This window comes from Limulus polyphemus, unplaced genomic scaffold (assembly GCF_000517525.1).
Source record: "Limulus polyphemus unplaced genomic scaffold, Limulus_polyphemus-2.1.2 Scaffold178, whole genome shotgun sequence".
In the NCBI taxonomy this organism is placed as follows: Eukaryota; Metazoa; Arthropoda; class Merostomata; order Xiphosura; family Limulidae; genus Limulus; species Limulus polyphemus.
The window spans coordinates 493,260-515,683 of record NW_013665788.1 but is presented as its reverse complement, the minus strand read 5'-3'; the positions used below and the strand labels follow the sequence as shown (position 1 = coordinate 515,683).

At 30.7% G+C, this 22,424-nt stretch overlaps 1 protein-coding gene across 8 annotated transcripts in view; it reads left to right on the top strand.

Annotated features, from left to right (window-relative positions):
- Window positions 1-22,424, top strand: part of LOC106478080 (tetratricopeptide repeat protein 5-like) — a 36,822-nt gene that overhangs the window by 4,375 nt on the left and 10,023 nt on the right. For 7 of the 8 annotated variants that reach the window (XM_022381606.1, XM_013938591.2, XM_022381605.1 and 4 more), the window contains exons 2-8: window positions 2,374-2,547; window positions 3,468-3,600; window positions 8,956-9,173; window positions 12,736-12,883; window positions 19,718-19,809; window positions 20,615-20,668; window positions 21,700-21,846. In XM_022381606.1, the coding sequence (XP_022237314.1) occupies window positions 2,503-2,547; window positions 3,468-3,600; window positions 8,956-9,173; window positions 12,736-12,883; window positions 19,718-19,809; window positions 20,615-20,668; window positions 21,700-21,846 (837 nt within the window). In that variant the 5' untranslated portion in view covers window positions 2,374-2,502. Of the gene's footprint in view, window positions 1-331; window positions 350-2,373; window positions 2,548-3,467; window positions 3,601-8,955; window positions 9,174-12,735; window positions 12,884-19,717; window positions 19,810-20,614; window positions 20,669-21,699; window positions 21,847-22,424 lie in introns of those variants that run through there. The other variant, XM_022381603.1, reaches the window with a different exon arrangement.

Sequence of the window (22,424 nt, the reverse complement as noted above, 5' to 3'; positions counted from 1 at the left end):
TATTAATACATAAATATTACTTTGATGAATTTTTTTTAAAATTGAGTGGGGGTGCCATATGGAACTCTTACCTCTAATTGTTACTGTTAGACTAAAGACAAAATGCTAAAGAAAATTACAATGCAAATTCAATTTCTCTATGTTAAGTTTAAAATTTTTATTCCATAGCCTTCAAAACACTTTTGAAAATCCATTTCACTGCCATTACTAATATTTTTTTCTTGAATTATCCATCAAGATAGATTATGATAATGTACCTTGCAGTACACTAGCAGTTCACAAAACATACTAATGAACTGTATAAAGTCTCAAGGGTATTACATAGTCCAAAGGATAGGAAAACAAACTGGTAAGGTTCATCATTTATTGTAAAGGCTTTCTTTTCTCAGCCTTTTACATATTCATGTCCACTCTTCAGGCCCAAAATGATAAATCATGTGGAATTGGACAGAACATGAACATATGTAGTATTTTCAAATGCACTGATTAACTTTACTAAAAACAGTAACCAGAGGTAACAGAAGGAAAGGCAGAAAATGTTATGTGAAATTAAAAATGAATTTCAGACTGTAGTCTGAGTTTCAAAATAAAAAACAGAATGTAAAGCAAAATGAAAATAAATCTTTATAAAATACAGTAAAAACAAATTTGACAAGTGTTCTATACTTATGGACAGCAAAGAGATTTTAATCAGAAAACAGACCTGGCCAAGATATGACAGGGTACTCTGAAAATTTTGAAAAATCTAAGTAAAACAGAGAGAAAGCTTGACTATAAATAATACATTGGTGTCATCTCTTCCAGAGCATGTTGAATACTTGCATTATTGGTCATTCCATTAAAGGCTCCTAGGTATACCTTCCAAGTTTAATAAAGCCTGACCTATAGCCATAATGCTAAAGATAGAATTTTACAGCAACTTCTTCTATGGTAAGGGTTTAAGTGATATTAATGGAGAAATGACCCATAACACTGAGTAACCAAGGCATTCACAAGTTTAGTTGCATTGCAGAATTAATATCTGTAGTTAAACTTACAGTATGCATACCTGTATGCTTATATCTGTAAAAATTTTAAGTATACAAAAAATGTTCATTTATCAAAGCAAAAGGAAAAGAAACACTCGGGATGGTTTGCAAACTGTGAAGGTTTCATCGGTTTTGTAGAATCTAGGTATTTCTTCTACTTAGTATCATTTAACTTCTAGATTTCCATGCAGTAGTGAGCACTTTACAAACACAAAAGGAGTTGCCTTTTATGTCAGTTGACATACATGAATTTTACTTGCCTGAAGTCATTTTGTCCACTATTCAAAAAATAGGCCGAAAATATTTTTACTGTGGTGCTCAACACGTCCTGCATAATGTAGATGAGGAAACACTTCATTTAAATGCTTCATTATCCTGAGAGTAAAAAGTATACTTTTTATTCTAATCTGCTTGTAAAACAGCTTCATGCATCTTATATTTTAGATCAACACCATATTTTTCAAACACATATTGCAAAAACATTTTCATAAAATAATGATAAGTTATAATCTATATTTGGTGCTGTTTTATATTTTCTGATTTCAAGTATGCATACAGTTATTTTTGTACTTAGGTTAAGCCTATTTCAAGCTAAAGAATGTTTTTATTTAGTTTATTCCTAATTTGTAGTGTAAATTCTTTCCTTGTACTGTGTCAGAAAAAAAAAACATAGCTTGAGTTTCTGGCTGTGTTACTAATTATTAATTGTAAAATTTCAAAACTTCTGTACAATTGCTTACTTTGTGGTAGTATTAAACATATATTTGTTCTTATTGAATAACATGTAGAATGCTATAACTAGTTGATGACTACAGTTTTGAACTATAGTAGCTTTCATATGCAATACAACCAAATGTTCCTGAAGAATGTGTTATTTGGAGCACATTTTAACTTGCATGAATTTCTATGCAGTATATATATATCTATATATTTGAGGAGTGAGGTTACATGTACAGTTTGTATTGATAGTAAGTTAGAGCTGAGCATGTTAAACAGAGTTTGAATATTTTTCTCAGGTTAGCAAAAATAAAGTGAAGAACCACAGTTATTTATACTAAATCAGTATAAAGAACATATAAAAGTACATTTGTGAATATGTTCATATACATATTGAAAAGTTAGGAGATGGCTTGATGACATAAGCTTGTAAAAATATTATACTTTTGGAATAAAGTTTCTTTCACTACCAATTCAAACCATCTCCTAACCTTCTTTTCCAAAAAGTAGGTTCCTGGTCATCAAATGTATATCTATTATGCTGTGTCTTATAAAATGTTACTTTGTACAGTATGTTTTATGCTGTGTTGTGTGGTCATAAGTTTCGAGCATTGTAAATTTTTTTCAGGCTATCACATGAAGAAAAAGTTGAATCTATCTTCTTATTGTGGATTTACTGTTTTTGGAACAGGCTCGTGTATAGAAAGTCTGTGATCTATAACTATTGATATAAAAATAGACCACGGTGCTAATGTAAATGAATCCACAGAAGCTGAATGAGGAAGTTTTGGCTAAAATTACTGTGAGTAATTTCATATATCTGTATCGATGATTCTCTTGTTTTGTTTATTTTGTGGTAGTCTACAGGAGACTGTTAGTACAACATAAATGAATAACTACAAAATGTTAAAATCCTATAACCCCAAGTGCTTTTGAAAGCGCTCGGGTTATAGGGTTTTTATCATTTTGTATCAAGACTTCTTGAACCTAAATGTTTTACTGACATCATGAATGAATAACTACATTCAAGGAGTTTAAATATTATACTTTCTCTTTTGGATAAATTTGTAATTGTTTTCCCTAACCCTTCAATAAAAAGAGTTCCCAATAGATACATCTATTATTTCAGGTGTTGGTTGCACATCTGGATATAAAATTTCAAAATGCAAAGTAAAAATAATCATTTTAACTCTGTTCCTGTAAGTTGTTACTCAAAAATATTTTAGAATTGATATTTTGTAATATTATAACATTTATTTTGCATAATTTGCAAACAAAAGTGAAAAAAAAAAATTTAAACATACATTTCTGCATAGCTCTGAGTTATCTGACCTGTAAACAACACACTTATTGATTTTTTGTTAGAATTTTTTTGCACATCCCAAAGCATAGGTTTATATATTTGTTAAGAAATTATCATTCCTTGAGAATGTAATTATATTGTTTTGATATAAAGAATGGATGTTAATAAATATGAAAAACATTAATGAGTGTAAACTATAAAAGTTTGAAGATGCGATATATCTTAATTCATAGCTGACTGCTACATGTTTGTGAGGATATAACTACATGTTTTACTTTAACTGGAATATTCATGAGAGATATTTTGAATTGTATAGCTGTTTTCAAGTAAAGAACTAAATTTTATTTTTTATTTCATGTATATCTCTTGATTTTTGCATATGTGAAATAAAAAGACTTATTATATGTTGTGACTTTTAGGATGCTGTTTCAAACTTGTACAACTTTCGAGATCATTACTTTGATAATCACCCTGTAAACGAAGCCACTGCTAAAATTACAGATATTAGTAAAGAACTTGAGAAAACCTTACAGTTGCTAGATGAACATAAAGGTAAGTTGTTTTCCAGATTTTATTGCCATTAAAGGATGTGTGTCAGTGTACATGCACTGCCAGATATTATAGTTTGTGTGACAAGTTATATCTTCACATTTTTCCCAAAAAGGTAGCCAATAATGTATATGGACCTATATGCTAATAAGAGTATATTTTTTGTGATCATTACATTTGAAATAGTTACAGAAAAAAGCATTATTAAGATATATTTTCATATATATTGGCTCAAATGTACATCATGACACGTGGATAATAAGGGGCCATTTAGTCCATCAAGGTATTCTCTACATGCCCACCCTTGAATCAAAAGTAAAATCCTAAACCCACCCATTATATTTCATGAAATTATTGATTCCCACATCTATAATCTTGTCAGAAAAATAAAGCAGCCTATTCTGAGCCTAGCCTGTATTTTCCAAGTCTTAAACTTGTCTTCAGAAAATATAAAGATAAGGTAAATGCTTTTATCCTATTGGTCCTGTATAAATACCTGTTACACTTCTTTTCTCATCATATATATTAGTAGCTGAATTACTTGTTCCCTGCACGGGTGTCCCAAGTACTTAAAATAGATATTAAAGACACAAAGAAATTTCTTTTAAGAACATTTATTTAAAAAAAATTCAATTTTCTTAACATTTTAATTTTTATCAAGCGCTTTGATTTTCAAAACAAAAATAACACAATCTAAGTTAAAGCTTCTTGATATACCACATTGAGAATCATAGTGATGAGCTGCAAAATGTAATCCTTGCCTTCTTCTCTCTCTTTCCCTTCTTTTCTTCTATCTCTTTCCCCTTCAGTTTCTCTCAAACTTCTTGCTACAGCTGACTTCCTCGTTCCTTCAAGTCTTTCATTTCTTAATTCATCTGATTCTTGTGCATGTATTTCAGTTCTTCTAACTCTTCAGTTTCAAACCTTACTTCTCTTTCTTCCTGTGATTTATTTCTCCTCCTATCTGCTTTTTTAACTCTTACAGCTTTTGGCCTTGCTTCTCTTTCATCAGTTGGTTCATTATTTCCTTTTTTTTTTGCAGCCTTAGGAACTATTTTTTGAAAGAGATTTTGATGTGGCTTTTCTTAGTATTTTAAAGGTTAAGCATACATATCACTTTTCTCCATTAGGGTTAATATTCAATTGAGAGCATAAGGCCATTTACATTCAGTTTTATACCAAGGGAAATGATCAGTTCTTTATATCAGCTCCCTGCACAGTTTCCTACTAGAGAAGTGATCAGTATAATTAAGTACAGAGCATCAGTTCATCAACTACCCTTGTTTAAAACAAATAATGAGTACTTTTTCAATGTACCAGAATCATTACAGTTACATTTTTAAAAATAACACAACAGTAGTACACTGCATTCTATTTCTAATGAAAGTTTTTAATGGCCAAAGTCTCTTTGATTCCTAAAACAAGGTCCTTTTCAACAGTTCAATAATTTTAAACTTCATGATTTTTAACAGAATATCACTAAAATTTAGAGCATGCTAAACACTCACTGACAACTCCATGCACTTTGCCAAATGCTAACTACTCCAAGACTGTGGCAAAATTCCATCAACCAGTCTTTTTAAAACCCAGAGCATTGGTACATGTAGGTAAAGTTCAAGCAGTTCACCTTATCCATTCTGTGTTTAGACACAAAATAGTTCCTTATTCTAATGACAGGTTTAACTTAAACTTTAAAATTTAAAAATCACTTGAGGTTGTACTTTCTGATAAACACTGCACAATAAAGTATTGAGTCTTGTTTGTTTTTTCAAGGCATATTTACCAGTAAATCATAGTATTATATGAAGGGTCTTTTTTGGTATATTATACACCTCCACTTTAGGGGTGGAAGCTCTATGGATGTGCTCCTTGATCATGATTATATTTTAAACATAAACCTGATAACACTATAGTAAAGCGAGCCACACATTCAGCCTCACAGTGAAAAAGATAGATGTATTTGATTATTAGCAAAATTAACCTAGAAAAGTTGTTATGTCACAATAAAGTTTTATGAGCTTCGAAGATTTCTTTTACAGTAGAATTTCCCACCATTTAGAGAAAAGGAACAGACTGTATTACAAAATGATTTTAAAATACAGAAATAGTTCACATGTTGGAAGTTGTTTGGCACAATCAAATGAGCATTTTTTTTTTGTGGAAACCTTGTAGGAATTTTGATCCTTTCATGTTTATTCTAAGAACCATAGGAGTCATCATGCCAAGTTTGGTGGAGATTAGTCAAATAGTGCTCGAGGAATTAGTAGACAAACATACGATATATTTTGCTTTTATATATATAGAAGATGGTAGATGTTCATTTGAAATAAATTTTAGCTTCATGTAACCTGCCTAGCACTTCAATTTTACTGTGTTGTCACTAATCATCTGCATTATTTTTATTACCAGAACTCCTGTTTTGGTCAGATATATTTAATACATACTTGTATGGTGCTGGAAGGGGAAAGATGTATGTTGGTGAATGTGGAGGTGTATGGGTACTATTGAATAGTACAATATGAACACAGCATCAAACATTTCTTGACCCCAAATGACATAGGAATTCATATATTTGGTGACCATGTGATGTGTCATAGAAGATTCATTGGGATTGACCTTTGATGCCGCTTAAGTGGTTGGAGTATGATCAGTTGCACATTGTCAGGTCAGGACATAACTGCTAGTGTCACCTTGAATATAGAGCTTGACATACCTTCATTTTGCCATTTCATTTCCATGTATTTTGCATCTTAGTAGTTTCTGGAGACCAAATCATCCATGAAGCATCAATTGTAATGCTTGCAACAAACCAACCTTCACATGCACAACATTCATCACAAGTATCATTACTCCACAATGTTGTCTTCCATATCAGAGTCATGTCACTACCTGCTATGTTAAAATGTAACTTTGGATAATACTGTCATTAACGTAGCATGTACAACATGACTGCCATTTTTCATGACAAATAACATGTTAAAGGTTACTTATAGCTGGTGAAACAACTTTTTCATTCCAATTTATTGTTTTGTGATGCATTGGAGCATATTAAAGATACTCATCCTCTTCATCACCTTTTCAGATATAATGTTCAGATAATAGAAAATAATAATAAATAAATAATCTCATCATTTCATTAATCTTTTCAAAAGCTTTTAGGCATGCCAAGCAATCAGGTTTGTCATACATGAAATAACATGAAAATTCAATTCAAAAGTTATTGTGAATTGCATATTCAAATCATTTCAGATTTATATATAAAACATTTTCATTTGTTTGTTGGTGTGGTGTACAGCCTTTGTTTTTTGGGTTGTTGTTTTTTTGTCTTGTAATACTTTAACAAGTAACCAGATTATGTCAAACCATGGAACTTTTACAGAAACTATTTTTGTTCTATAATGTATTTCTAATGCACAATTTTCAGTGATCAATGAGAATGCACATTTTCTTGATCTCCAACAGTGCTGAAATCATTTTAACCAATCATACTATAGAATGCTCTGTCTGTTTTACCTGATATCTTATATTTTCCAGTCAGTAATTCAAGGTGTGGCCACTAATTTAAAATCAATCTAGTGTTTTTCAACAAAGAAACAAACTTATAGGTGGGATTTTCACAGGAATAAGATATTCAATTTTTTATATTTTCTTTTTATTTCCATTTTATTATCGAATCAAACTTCTTAAATTTTATTATAATTCATCTAAATTGGAAAAAACAAATTTTTAAGTAATAAAGAATCTGTAAGTGGGAAAAAATAGGCACTAGTAGGTGTTATTAACTAGGCTGTTAGGAATGAGTGTAAACTGTTTCATTCTCTCTTTAACTCTCATAATTTGGTATAAATAATATTCTCATCAGATTATGTAGGGTATCTTCTTAAACTAGTGTAAGATACTTGATTAAAACTACACAAATGACTTAGTAAAACATTACTCTGATATGAGTAGTTTAACTTTCAAACATACAGGTTCTTTGAAAAGTTTAAACTGCAATTTGATGTAGTTCACAATAAAATATGAAACCGAGGAATTAATTTTTATTATCTGGCTAATGATACTTTCTAGTTAAGAAAAAAGTCAACTGATCTAATTTGCTCTACGATTTGAAATAACAGTTTATTTGCTGTAGGAATGACAATGTTTTCCATAGTTCATAGTGAGTATTTTTGTGAGAACAGTTACCAGGATCATTTGTAAGTTTGTTATTTAGGCATGAAAAACTAAGGAGAAAAATTCAGAAATATTTACTTTCATATACCTGAAAAAATATTTTAAACAAGAAAATAACTTGTTCTGCAACATTATATAATAGTTTGTTGTCATTTCCATTTTTGTACAATATGAGGTGGTCATGTTTAAATTGATAATCAATGCAAAGGTTTTGAAATGAAAAACCAACTATAAAATGAAATTACCAAAAATTAAAAAAAAATAAGTTAAACTGGAATTGTATAAAGAGAACAGACATCATTTTCTATAAAAGAGAAAAAAATGGAACAAACTAAATGTGGTTACTTAAGTATAGTCTTTGAGAGTTACATTCTGTATGTATATCTCATAAATTACTTTTGTGCCAGTGCCTTTCCGAATACTGCAATCATTCAACTTCTACAGCCTATGTAGCTTGTGTCTCTTAGTTCTGTGTGCCTGAAGGAAGTACTTGCACTGTTTGATGCAAGAGAGTAGTAAAGGCATTTAACATATGCAAGTTATTTACTTGTTATTCTTAAACTTTCTGGACTTCAATTTATAAAATGTGAGCAAACTAATTTTCACTGGATGAAAAAGATCCCTAGGCTTACATTGGCAAACCAACACTTATAAACACACATACACACACAAGTTTGAATATTTAATGTTTTTGTGTTTTCTGGCCCTTTCCATATTCATATATGTACTCTAAGAATTGTTTTGTATAACGATAGAATGGAAAGTTTGGTTTTCATATGTATCTAAAAATGTTTTGGTAAAATATTATACTTGTTGAGCATAAAAATCAGCCTAAATAAATTTTATGCAACCTCATACATATGTAAAGCTGGCTAATACTTAAACTGAAATAGATATTTTTAGTAAATGTATTTCTTGAAATTTTTGTGTAAAATAATAATTCCTGAATAATATATGTGGAATATGATGATAAAATAATAAATACAGAACATAATTAATGCAGAATCATGTACTGAAAATGTTTTGTCCCAGCAGTAATACAGGATACTTAAACTACAGCACATGAACAAACTAAAAAAGTCCCGTATTTTGTTATTTATTTTCATATGATCAATACAAAAAGCACAGGAAAAAGATTTGATTACTGAACATGTTTATTTTTTGTTTTGCTCTCTTCTCATTTAGAAGAATGTGAAAAGCTAGATAGAGCAAAATATTTAATGCTAAAAGGAAGAGCCTTGAATATCACTTCTGACTACTCTCCTGAAGCCTTTGAAGTCCTTTCTCGGGCAGTCAAATTCAATCCTAAATTGGTTGAAGCGTGGAATGAACTTGGAGAATGTTTGTGGAAAAAAGGAGATGTTCAAGGCGCACGCAATTGTTTTGAAAGAGCCTTAAAACAGGTAAGTTTGTCGACTATGGAGAAACACTAACCTTTCAGAAATATGTTACATAATTTCATCTGTATTATACAGTATTATGATCTTATATGAATTGTTTTACACTACTGCAGTGGACAGGCTACAGCCTCTCCACTCAACACCCAGGCTAACCCAGTAAAAATCTGCTCGATGATTTGCAAATCATAAAATATTATAAGAAGTGCTTTTTTTTCACTCCTTGTAACATGTCTCCAAAAATTTGTACACCTCTTGCCCATCCATCACAACTCCAGGCCAACTGTTGGGCCCTTCATTTCTGCTTTAAAATTACAGCTCTTTACTATTGTTGCTTTTACTTTTCCAAACAACTCAAATAAGAGCTTATGACTTCCTGGTGTACAGTACAGTGCTGCTGAGAAGTAACTATCGATATATATGTGTTGTGCTGTGATGCTATGAGAATATGTACGGCAAAAAATGTGAAACATCAGAATTTTAAATATGTTTCACTTCAAATAACCATTAGAAACGATAGTAGTTTCACCTTAATACAAAAGAGCCTGTGCAACAGTTAAGGATAATAGTGTGTTAGCATTTTTATGCTGAATGACCAAAATTAATATTTCAAAGACTTATGGCCATTTAAACAATACAAAATAGGTTAAAGTCAAATAATGAGATTTGTGAAGTTATCCTCCCACCCCAAAAAAGTCTCTTAAGATACAGAGAAAAATAATTATGAAATATTTTCTGAGTGTATAAGAAGTGTATTAATCAGCTCTAGTGATTTTAAAATTTTAGAAGCTATGGTAAAACAAATGTATATTTTCTAATCTAGGTATTATGCAACAGTATTTGAAAGCTCTTTAAATTTCTCTTTTTTTTTTCTTTTAAGAGTCAGCCACTAAATATTTTGTGTAATATATATGTCACTAGTTCGATAAAAATGTCTGCTCAAGCAATCCAACTTAACATCATTTACAGTATGTACTTGATGGTTAGTTATGTCTGATAACATGCATAGTTCTTTCAAAAGTATTTCATTATATGTTAAATTATTAAGATGGAACTTAAGTAATTCTAAAAAGCTATGGTGAAAAAAATATTCGCTGTTTAATTGTTTTTCTATGTGCATTAAGTCAAATGGTCCAAGTGTTGGCCCAGTGGTTAGCTGTTCAAACTGTAGATCTGAGGTTTTATGGTTCTTGCTCCATTAGTACCAAAAATAATTGTGCTATACACTTTGAAACCTTGGGTCATTATATAGAGTGAATTGTGCCACACACTTTGAAGCCGTGGGTCATTATAAAGAGTGAATTGTGCCACACACTTTGAAGCCGTGGATCATTATAAAGAGTGACTATCAAATTCTACTATTTGATTAGGGTAGCCCACGAGGAGTTGGTAGTGAGTGGTGTTGAACAGCTGTCTTCCCTCTAGTTTATTACTTCAAAAGTATGAAAGGCTAATGCAAATGGCCCTTGAGTAGCTTTGCAAGAAAATCAACAAACAACAACAACTAAGTAAAATAATCTATCAGTGAAATATTTTTATGATGGAATTAAAAGTAACATTTGTCTGTATGTGTATTTATTAGTAACAAGTGTGTTTTTAGTGAATTTAATGAAGATTTTATCTTATTAGATTCTTTAGTAGAATTTTTGATGACTGGAACATTTCAAAAAATAAAGTGAACCCCATTAAATTAGTAGCTTGGAAAGGAGAACGAGGCACTCAACATATATATATATACACAGTTAAAAAAATTGGGAAAAAATTAAGTTAACTTTACATTCTAAATTCTTAATGGGTTAATAATTTAAACAAGACTTATTCTGTTTCCTTCTTTGTAAAATGCATTTGAAAACTTCATGGTCATAAAAAATCAGAAAGAATTATATACAGACTATAATCAAAGCCTTGCAGAAATCAAGACAACCTGATAGTATAGGCTGACTACTTGGTAAATGAAAGTTACATCAACAAGTGCAAGGAATGTGAAAGGACTTACTTCAGTAAAGCTATTGAACCTTACATCTTGGGGAAATAGTGCTGAAGTTACTCTCGATAGTGTAGAGGTGAGATTTTGGCAGCCATAGATTGTCAGAACTTTTGTTGTTGATGTTATTTTGGACCCAGTTTATATTTGATGGATGACAAAGATAAACTCACCATGCATGTATTTTGAATAATGTGCTATTTTATAGATGGCTTTGCTACCACACCTGTACATATTAATCTAGTTAACACCATAACGGTCACTGTTCATGAAAATTGATATCTATAGTGCCTGGACCACTGCTATGTCTGTCATGTCCCAGCCAGCCTGTTGAGCCATGGTAATGACACTTGATGTAGCAGATGTAGTGTTGGTTAACATATTATAACATATTCTGTTTTACTTTCACTCATAAGTTTGTAGGATACCAGAAACAGTAGGTCGGCTGGGAAAGTTGTGATGAGGAAATGTTCCTCAGAATTCCATCCAGAAATTCATCTGTGATATGCAGAAACATTGGTGCTCATTGTGGGTAGTAAGATAGACATCTAATACATTTTGTAAGCTTTATTTTCATATGGGTAAACCATGATGTTGCAGCTGACACTTCAGAACTAGAAGATTTGACACGACAAAAAAGGGCTGTTGTGTAGTAGTTCTATGTTCACAGCTCGATGTGTTGTGAATTTATTGTAAGAAGACAAAAATATGTAATTTCATTAATTTTTCATAAGGCATTATTTAATTTAGCTACTTTGTTTTCATAAAATATATTGCAATTTATACTATATTTTAATATTTTAGAAAACATGTTTCAAATCGTGATGTTTTTATATCTATAGGGTCGTTATAAAAGTTTCATTATAATAAAAAAAAGAAATAGAAGAAATTAAGTTAATTACTAATTCTGATAACTTGGTATGTTCATCGTGTATTTTGTTTTCATGTACAGTTAGGGGTCATTGTAAACTTTTGTTTCTATGTTTAATTAAAAACAAAATTGAATAAATTAAACTATAATTAATGAATACATGTGTGTCAGATCAGGTGTTATGTGTGTACTGTATACTTGTCTAAATAGGTTAATTTCATTTTATATCTCTTCCAACATATTGTAATTCACAGAAATTTCTGAGTAAAAAATTACATTAATTATGAATATAGAGAAGCGTTTTTTGATAGATATCTGTGATTAGTTTGTACACCTGATTATTTGAAGAAGTATACTTACATGTTGCTAAAATGGTTTAGTAATCCCCCTACCTCAATATTAGAGAGCAATCTCAGTGAGATGCCAACATATTCCACTGGCGAACACTCATTCAAAATTCATATATTGTTTACTCACCCTTGAATCGTTTCTTTTGATTTGTCTTTTTATTGATATATACTACTCTTATGTTGTTGTTGTTGTTTTTTCTGACAAGTTATATGCATCAAGGATATGCTGCTGACTCAAAGGTCTGACTGCGAGTGTGTAGCATAACAGGGTTGAGAACCACTTTGTTATTAGTGTGCATATGTACTTGTATGCATGTATTTCAACAAGTTCTTATGTTTTTTAGTCATTTATTTTCTTTTCAGTGCCTAAATAAAACATCTCTCAGAAACATATCAATGGTACTCCGTCAAATTAGCCAGGAACCCAAAGAAAAAATACGAAATATTCATGAAAGTGTTGAAAAAGCTAAGGAAGCAGTTCAGATGGACTTAGAGGATGGACTTTCATGGTGTAAATATATTCCTCTTTTGGGTTATATGAGTTGTAGTTATTTTAATGCCTCAATCTTTTGCTCTTTGACTTATGTTATATAATTTTTTAGATAAATAACAAACCTTTGAAAAATGTATTTTAAACTCGTGCTATTGTATAAGTTTGTAAAAGAAAAAGAGAATAGGCTTTCATGATGTTTAAACAGAAGTCACATGTGATAGAAGGCACTCAATAATGGTAGAGATATCCTTTATATATATATTTGTTTGGTTCGTGTATCTTTGTCAAGAATGCTCCTATAGTTTTTGTGGACTTCCTGTTTTTGTAATTCATTTTATGGTTGAGCTTTAGTATGTGTAAGGAATCTTGTTTTTCAATTTCTACCTATTTCACCAAGTTATACAGATCCATAATTTTCATGGCTAATTTCATAGATAGATCCATTTGTGTAGTCTTCATTGTTGTAAGGTTTGTTTAGTAAATCCTTTGTTTTTAATTCAGGTTTTTGTATTAATTTTATCTCAAGATTTAGGTTGTGATTTTTCGTGAGTTATTACATTTTCTTATAACCTGTTCTCCTCTTTTTCCTATGACTTGGCTATTTCATATTTATTCTTTATTATCTTGTGTATATAGTATGTTGTTGTTGGTGAAAGTTATTTTATGTCTTACATCTTTCTGTAAAACTATTGAAACTGTTAAAGAAAGTTTAAGTATAATTTATTTCATCTTCTGTCTCCTTAGTTGAATAAAGTAATGTTGTATAAGCCTTTTAACATACCTAATTTGATTAATTTGTGCTGGTCGTCAATTGATGTATTTCTTATTGTGTGTGTGGTCTTTCTATGTATTTTTATGTTGTATGTGTTATGAGGTCATATAATATTTATATTGAAGATGTATATTATTGCTTCTTTCTTCTTCTTTTTCAATTATGAATTTTATGTTAGGATGGATGGAGTCAATGCTCTTATAACAGTAGTTCCGATACGATCTTACCTCATATAAAGCTATCTCAATCTTCTTTCTGCTCTCTAAGCATTGCTGAAAACATTTTCATGCTCATCGTACCAGTCTATATACTCCACCAATTTTGCACCACAATTGAACATGTACATAGCATGTGACAATTATCCACCAATAGTATTGCACCACATATATTAGCACAACTAGCTCCCTCTGCTATTCCCACTCAATCCTCACTTTCTCAATTGACACAGCATTGTTTAGACGTGTGTTTTTTTGCATATGGCTCCCATTTATGATTGTGCTTCTTTGCCAATTGAGATCTTTTTGTCTTAACAGTTTTATTTTAATGTTGCATTCAATTGTTTCAACACTTTTTTTTTATATTTTTACCAGTTAAAATTGGATCCCACTCTTGCCTCAAGTCCACACTATTTACTGATTGCACTATAACGCTCACTTAGAGATGAGGTTTTCCACAAGACCACTGGTACCATACCCAGTGATGTATACATATATTTCTAGATATCAGTAAGTATTACTTGATGGTGGACCATCACTCATAGACTTCATGAGTAAAGCAGAAGGGGATTTCTGCCCATCCTTGCCAACCCTTTGATTCAATAAATTGGGGTCGGTCTGCTTTTCAAAATAGGGACTCGTGGACACGCATTGCACTTTCTCCGGTGTGACGTTCTCAGGACTTCCCACCATGTTTACTTCTCCCTTTTTTCTTCCAGCGGAACAATGGAGTCCTTACCACTTTCCAGTTCCCAGTCGCTTGGGTGGTGAACCATGGAGGCTTTCTCCTGAGTGCATTGGTTAATTTTAAATTTACCATACATACCCATGATTTTTCACTCAGTGAGAAGAGGGCAAAGCTGGTTTCCCTCCTTCCATTTCCACTGGATGCTTTTTCCCAGGTGGAAAGCTTTTGGTTGGAGCAGGACCAGCCTATATGAAATCCTCCTCATAATACCAGGGTTGGAATGACACCTCCCTGTTCCTACAGTTGTGTGCAGTAGAGCTCCCTCTTTTCATTAATTCTGGTTGCAGGAGGTTCTTTCCCTGCTATTATGGTTGATTTTGGGGGACTTTGTCTGCCTTGCATTACCAGCAACAGGACATATGTACACTGTTCTTACAGTTGAGTGAATATTCCATGTCCTTCTCATAATTCTCGATGTAGGATGTCTCTTCCCAGCATTTATGGTTGGGCGAGTTATGATTTCTGCTCATAATACCAGTTACAGATATTGCCCTGTTCTTAAGGTTGAGTTGAGGGAATGGCACAACCCCTTAATACCAGGTTCAGCTAACTTCCTCATTTATAATTCCAGTTGCTTGATGTATGACACTGTTTACTTATGGTTTGGGTTAATGAGTATATATAACACGGTCCACATGCCTTAGCCATTATGTTTATGTTACACTACATTTATTTTTATCTGTTTTGATCCTCAACCTCCTAATGCTGAGGACCAGTTATGGAACTTCGTTTGTCTGGTTGAGGTTGATTATCTACCTAGTTCATTCAGTTTATATTTTACTATGGATTGCACCCCTTCGATTAAATTGCACTTGTGCACGTCCTTTTTTTTCCAGCCCATATCAGATTCATTTCCTGCTTCCATAATGAAGAGGAAGAGCATACCTGTTCCAGATGTAGTGTGGTACCCCATGTGTGGTTCAGTTTCATTTCGGAGCATACCTGTTCATTTCGGGCAGTCGCTATCAACTTGGTTTCAATGTTGAGCATCTACCCCAGCCATCCACTGTTGCATAATAGGATTCTAGCTTTGTGTGAGAAAAGTTAAGACCGTATTGGAAGTTAATATTTTCTTACACTGAAAATGTATTTCCAATAGATACTTACCTCCTCTCACACACTTTTTTTAGAGCCTGCCAATTCTCGAAAGTGAGGAATAGCAGAGGGAGCTAGCTGTGCCAAGATAGGTGGTGCAGTACTATTGGTAGAGAGTAGACATGTGCTATGTACATGTTCAATAGTGGCACCAAATTGGTGGGGTATAGGAACTGGTGCACTGAGCGTGAAATTTTTTTCAGCAATGCTTAGAGGCCTGAAAGAAGATCGAAGCAGCTTTGTGTGAGGGAGGTAAGTCCTTTGGGAAATACATTTTCAGTGTAAGAAAATGTTAACTTCTGTTTATGTTAGTTATTAAAAGTATGTAGTATATCTCTCACACATGTAGGGAAGGGAATAAAGCTGTTTGTATTGCTTTTGTTTCCATACAAATCATTAATAAATTTACTTGATTGGGTATTGGAGGACTTCCCACACTAAGTCCATTTTTTGGATGTAAAATTATCCTAATAATTCAAAACAGTTGAAAACTTCAAAAACATTCATATAATTCAAAAAATATTAAAATAACATGCCACTTTCTCATTCATATTGTAGTTGCCTTGATTTACAAATAGTTTTTATGTACTAAGGAAAGAACATAACTTCGTTTTCAGTAATTTTTAAATACCTCATATATGTGCTAGTGTTACTTAGTTGTTAACATTATTTAGTGTTTTGAAGTTGAGAAGTTAAAAAATGGTTGACTTTGTCTTTTAAAAGTTTAATTTCCACTACTGTAGTATATACATGTGTATGTGTAATTCTGACATTGCTTGTTCGTTTTGTATTAATCTGGTATCAAATCTGTTCATTTCCTGTTACTTGTTGATATTTGAAAAACAATAATGTTTGAAACGTAACTAACTTTTTAATGATATGTCTAATTTTACATTATTCTAATTTAATTTAATTTTTATTGAACTGCAGTTTTAATTGTTAAAAAATGTTTAACCTTGTAGATACATGTAAGTCAAAGTGCTCATATCACAATCTTTTAAGAAAGATATGTTCAAAATTTAATTAAACCACTTTATTATCATTGTATGTCAATAAACTTGGTATCAAAAAGTAGTTTATAGTTCAAATTTTAATATTATATAAATATTAATTTTTAATTTCAAAAGGAAATATTTAAATTTATTTTCAGTATTTACTTTTATGTATCACTTGACACTTCTTTGTACCAAATTGACCATTGGAAAATTTGTTTCAACCCGTATATTATTTTCTAAGTGTCCAAGATCTTGCACACATATACATTAGATGTCCCTGAGCTAACATAAAATTTTTTAACATTAAAGGACAGAAAGTGACCTTTTCGTCCATCTAGGTCATCCTATCCAATAAATTAAACTAAACCCTTACAAGAAAAAACTTCAAAGCAAGTCCTTATCATTCAAATGTTTATCAAGCTTTCCTTTAAAATCCCTTAAATGAACTGCATTCTTCACATCTGAAGGTAGCCCATTCCAGAGGTCAAACAACCTGTTAGAAAAATAGTATTTATTTTTCTTGCTTTGATGAGTTATGCTGTAGAATGAAACTTACATTCTATGACCCTCCTAGTACATGCTGTCTTAAAAAATAAGTGAATAATTCTATCTGACATTGGACCTGGCATGGCCCAGTGCTTATGGAGCTCGACTCTCAATCTGCGGGGCGTGGATTTGAATCCCCATTCCACCAAAAATGCTCGCCCTTTCAGCTGTGGGAGCATTATAATGTGATGGTCAATCCTACTATTCGTTGGTAAAAGAGTAGCCCAATAGTTGACGGTGGGTGGTGATGACTAGCTGCTGTTCCTCTAGTCTTACACTGCTAAATTAGGGATGGCTAGCGCAGATAGCCCTCGTGTAGCTTTGTGCAAAATTCAAAAAACAAACAATCTCTCTGACATTTATTATTAGATTATTTTTAACAAGAGATAGAAAATATATCAATTTACTGCTTTCCTTTATGAGGTTAGCACATTCACACAATTAGTTTTGAGTTATTCTGTGTCAATTTCATAGTTTGCTATTGCTGAGATTACCTCAACCAGGTAAGGAAACATAATTTAACATGTATATAGCTTAGTTAGAAAACCAGTTAAATTATAACAGTTTTAGGACATTGTTATTTTGTTGCATATTAATATTTTGTGTTTTAAATTGCATATTTGAAATAAATAAAAATTAAGTAAAGTACAAACAACTCCCCTAGAAAAAAAAAGTAAAGTTAACTTTCATTGAGATTTCAAGACTTTGAGAGAGAAAAGCATAAGACATACATGTAACTACTAAACTTGTTGTTGTTTTTCTACATTTATTGTTATAAAAGTATCTAAAGAGTGAAAATTAGAAACCTATTCGATTGGATGAGAAAAATTAGATGAAAAAAATTATATAAATATACTCAATAGCACAAACACATTTAATGAGCGTAACACATTGTAATTTCACTGAGCATACTGGTAACTTGATGATGTGTTGTGCAAATTAGAAACTGTCAAATTAAGAAAGATATTTTTAATCTTGAACTCGGATTACTCATAGTCTGAGCTCTGACTTCTTAAATTTACAGACTAATCTTTAGTAAAATTATTCTTTAAAAAACCTGATTTTTTTTGTGTTTACTAAAATTTTGTCAAATTTCATTAAGATACACTTGATACATCAAAAGTTACAGTATGATTAGTTTAATAGTTACATGGTGGTTACAAGATCTGTCAAAATGACCAAGACCATATAGAGAGGGTTAACTTAACTATTAAGTTGAAAAAAATTACAGTTCAGAGACCATAAGGCTATCATTTTCATTTAAGACTGTTATTTTCATTTTTGTTGCTTTGATATAAGCAAGGTTAGAAGCAATTTTATTTAGTCCATTAAGCTAATCCAAAGTAAAAATTAAAAACTGTTGTTGGTAATGTTTACTAAGATGAATTTAAAACAAATACATTTATGCCTGTGTATGTGTAAGTGTGTATAATTATGAACCTTTTATATTCAAGTTAAATTTGTTGACCAAACAGTAGCATTATTATAGCCATTTACAAATGTATAAAAGTGAATTTGTTTTAAAAGCCATTCTGTAAAGTTTTTAAATAATTAATGGAATCATTTATACAGAAATGAATGCATTTCATTTTGTTTAAACATCTGAATATTGTTATTTTGTTCTATTGTCTGTATGTTTGCATTTTTCTAACTAAAATGATGAAAGAATTATCTTCTCAGTCCTTTGCATTCTCTGATCTAATACATATTGAAAATCATTCTTTTTAAACATATGAATATTCTTGTTTTTCTGTTCTTTTCAAACTAGACTGAGATAAAATTATTTTGTCTTTGTTTGTTCTGATCCAAATACCATTGAAACCTTTTTCTTAACACAACTCCTGTCATTAAAAACAAAATATTAGAGTCTTGTGATACAAATCTGACTGTTAAATTGTTCTAACTGATCAAACATAAATTACTTAGTTCACAAAATATGCTAAAGTTCACATTTTTGGACAGGCCATTTACATTCATTATTTGTCAGATTTATGTAGATAACATTTATTGTTCAGTAAGTATCTAAAGAAAGCCTAAATACATGTTGTTATTTTTTGATACTTTACTCAGATGTAGTGGCTTATTTTGGAAAGACTATGATAAAGTTTATTCTATTTAACTTTCCATACCATGTGTACTAGACACCTTGATACTTCATTTAAGGTGTTTACATAATGCTAAAGGTATTCATGCAGTGTTGTATGAACACAACAATTAAATCATTCATTTAATATTTAAGAGTGCTGTCATAACACTGAAATGTTCATGTAATGCTAAAAGTAACTGTATTCACTTAATATTGAAAATGCTTGTATGCACTGAAAAAAATATGTAAGTAAAAGTATTCAGATAACATCAAATATGTCCACATAATACTTTAATGTACTCACTTAACACCAATATACTTTTAAACATGTTCATATAACTAATATGAAAGCATTTTTATTTCTAATGTATTGTGTTATTATTCCTTTTTCTTAGATATTCTGGGAAATGCTTACTTGAATTTATTTTTTGTGGCTGATCAAAGTCCAAAAATCTTAAAACAAAGTATGTCTGCTTATATTAGAGCTGTAAGTATTTTTTCTATTGCTTCCTGTTTTTGTTTTCCAAAGACATTAAATTGGATATTTTTTGAAAGTATGTTAGTAGTAATACTTGTGTTTGACAGTTTCAAACTTTATATCATGATGGTTCCTTTGAGACAGAACTTAAAGATGATAATACATGAACATAAAAATACTCTTGTGTATTTTAAGGATTAATTTTTAGTTAAATAGAACAAGATACTATGTTATCCCAGTTTTTGAGAGATAACAGTAATATTATCAAAGCTATCAATAAAAAAAAAACCTTTTAAAGTTGAATGTACTATACACTACACAAGAAAATGAATTGAAACTGTGTTTGAATGTTAATAAAGGAATATTTAATTCCAATAAGGTTATCTATTACATTGTTTCCATCAGAGAATTTTTACAAGTAAAAATCTAACAGATAATAAATTATTTGCACATTATAGTTCATCCTTTCAGTAATGCAATGAACTGAGAATGGTTTAATCATATAAAGAATAAAAAGTTATTTGCTCATTTTTAGGATATATTTTTTATAAACCATATTTATATAAACTTATAGATTACAATATCTAGAAGATTAAGTGGATTGTTTTATAAAATTAAATTATTTACAACTTTTATTGAAAGCAGTAAAAAATGTCCGCTCCTACTTAAAAATATTATCTTATAAAGATTTCCTATAGGTCATCATGTTACATATAACTGCATATTTAAGGTATAAGGCTCTTTCAGTATTAGGAGACTGAGTTTTCTGCCATTTATATATATATACAACCATAATACTATTGATTGTTCATAGATGAGTGATCCTGCTGCAAGATCAAACCCTGACCTGCACTATAATAGAGCAGTAGTAAGTGTTGTGACAGTTTTTCTATCTGACTTTTTATATATATATATATATTGTTTCCTCATATACAAACCTTACTGAATTTCATCCTCATGATATAAAAACGTTTTTGTATCAAGTCAAAAAGGAAATCCAACTGGTATAGAAAGTCTTTTAAAATTATCTTATTCACTTGTGTTAATAAATTTGTTAACATAAGTTCTGTACACTTTATATAATACACCAAGGTTAAACAAATACTTAGCTAGCATTTCCAGGATTGAGTATTATGACTGGAATTTATGAAGTAAACTGTTTCATGTTAGTTTTGAATCAGCTATTCTGAGAACAGTTTCTCCTGATCAGTTACTTTAGTTCTTTGCTTTGGATTTTTATTTTTAAGTGTGAGATTTTAATGTTAGTAAATTAATCATAGAAATATGTTTATGAGGGCTCTTCAAAGACTTACTATATATATAAAATATGTAGTAACAAGATAGCTTTTTTTTTATTCATGCTTTTGTAAATCTATGACATTTTTACGTTAAAATTCTTTAAAGTTTGTTTTAGCACAAAACTACACAATGTTGCTAGTCCATAAACTTACCACTCATCCACCTGGGATGAAATTTGATAAGCTAGTTTACATTTGTCTGTTCAATCACTAAATCAGAGGAGTTCTATTAGTAATATATAAATGTTGATGTAGGCTCAAGGTGTGATGGTTTTAATCTGCATGTATCTTATATATTTGTTGTTGTTGTTTTCTTATGCATTCTCTTTCTGACTGTTTTATGTCAACTCTCATCAGGCACAGGTAATTTTTTGTATGTACTTAATGATTGTTGCTGGATATTTCTTTTCTGCTAATTAGATTCCTTTTTAGTTTTCTTTAAAGTGAACTAACTAAAGAAACAATGCATTATGATCACTTATTTTTTTTTTATAAAACCTATCTTATTTGGCAGTCAACAATGTTTCCAAGAAAATTGGGTTACTGTGCTCAAGATTTTTTTGTGTTACTTATTTCTACATTATTGATTAATAATTTACAGGGTTTAAAATATGATGAGGCTTACAAAGAAGCATTGGAAAGTTTTGAAAAGGCTGCTTCATTAGATCCACTGTGGCCAGAGCCTGTAAAAACTATAGAGAAAATTGAGAAGTTCTTACAACAAACTCAGCAGATGGTCTATAATAAGGTAATGTTTATGTTTAATTAATTTTGTGTTAAGATTAAATATCTAATCCAGGGAAAACAAGCGAGACTAACATGGCCTGTTCACAAAAATATTAAAGAAAGAATTGTATAGAAGCAGCAACAGTCCCTAACAACTTCCAGGCCACAATATCTCATTTCATCATAAAATAATAAATTTCTTCTCTTTTTTTTTCTGTCTATTAAATAATCCTTCAAATTCATTTAGCTAGTTAATTTCATTATTTAATTGTTAACATATACAAGTACAAGTTTTATAAGTTTAGATTTTAGTTAAAGATTCCTTTATAAAAATATGTTTAAGTTTTGTGTTTACAACTTTTCTCAACCCATTAAACACAAAAATGAGTTAAGTAAACAAAAGGATGTGTAGATAATTATGAATGGTTTAAATAAAAGCTGATTTTCCATCGGTGAAATCGACCATTTCTTTATAACATAGGAATTACAGACAACATACTGATGTGTTGTTCATTATAATTAGCTGTTTAGTTCTGTTGTTATAAATGTAATCAGCAGTTTAGTTCTCTTGTTATAAATGTAATCAGCAGTTTAGTTCTC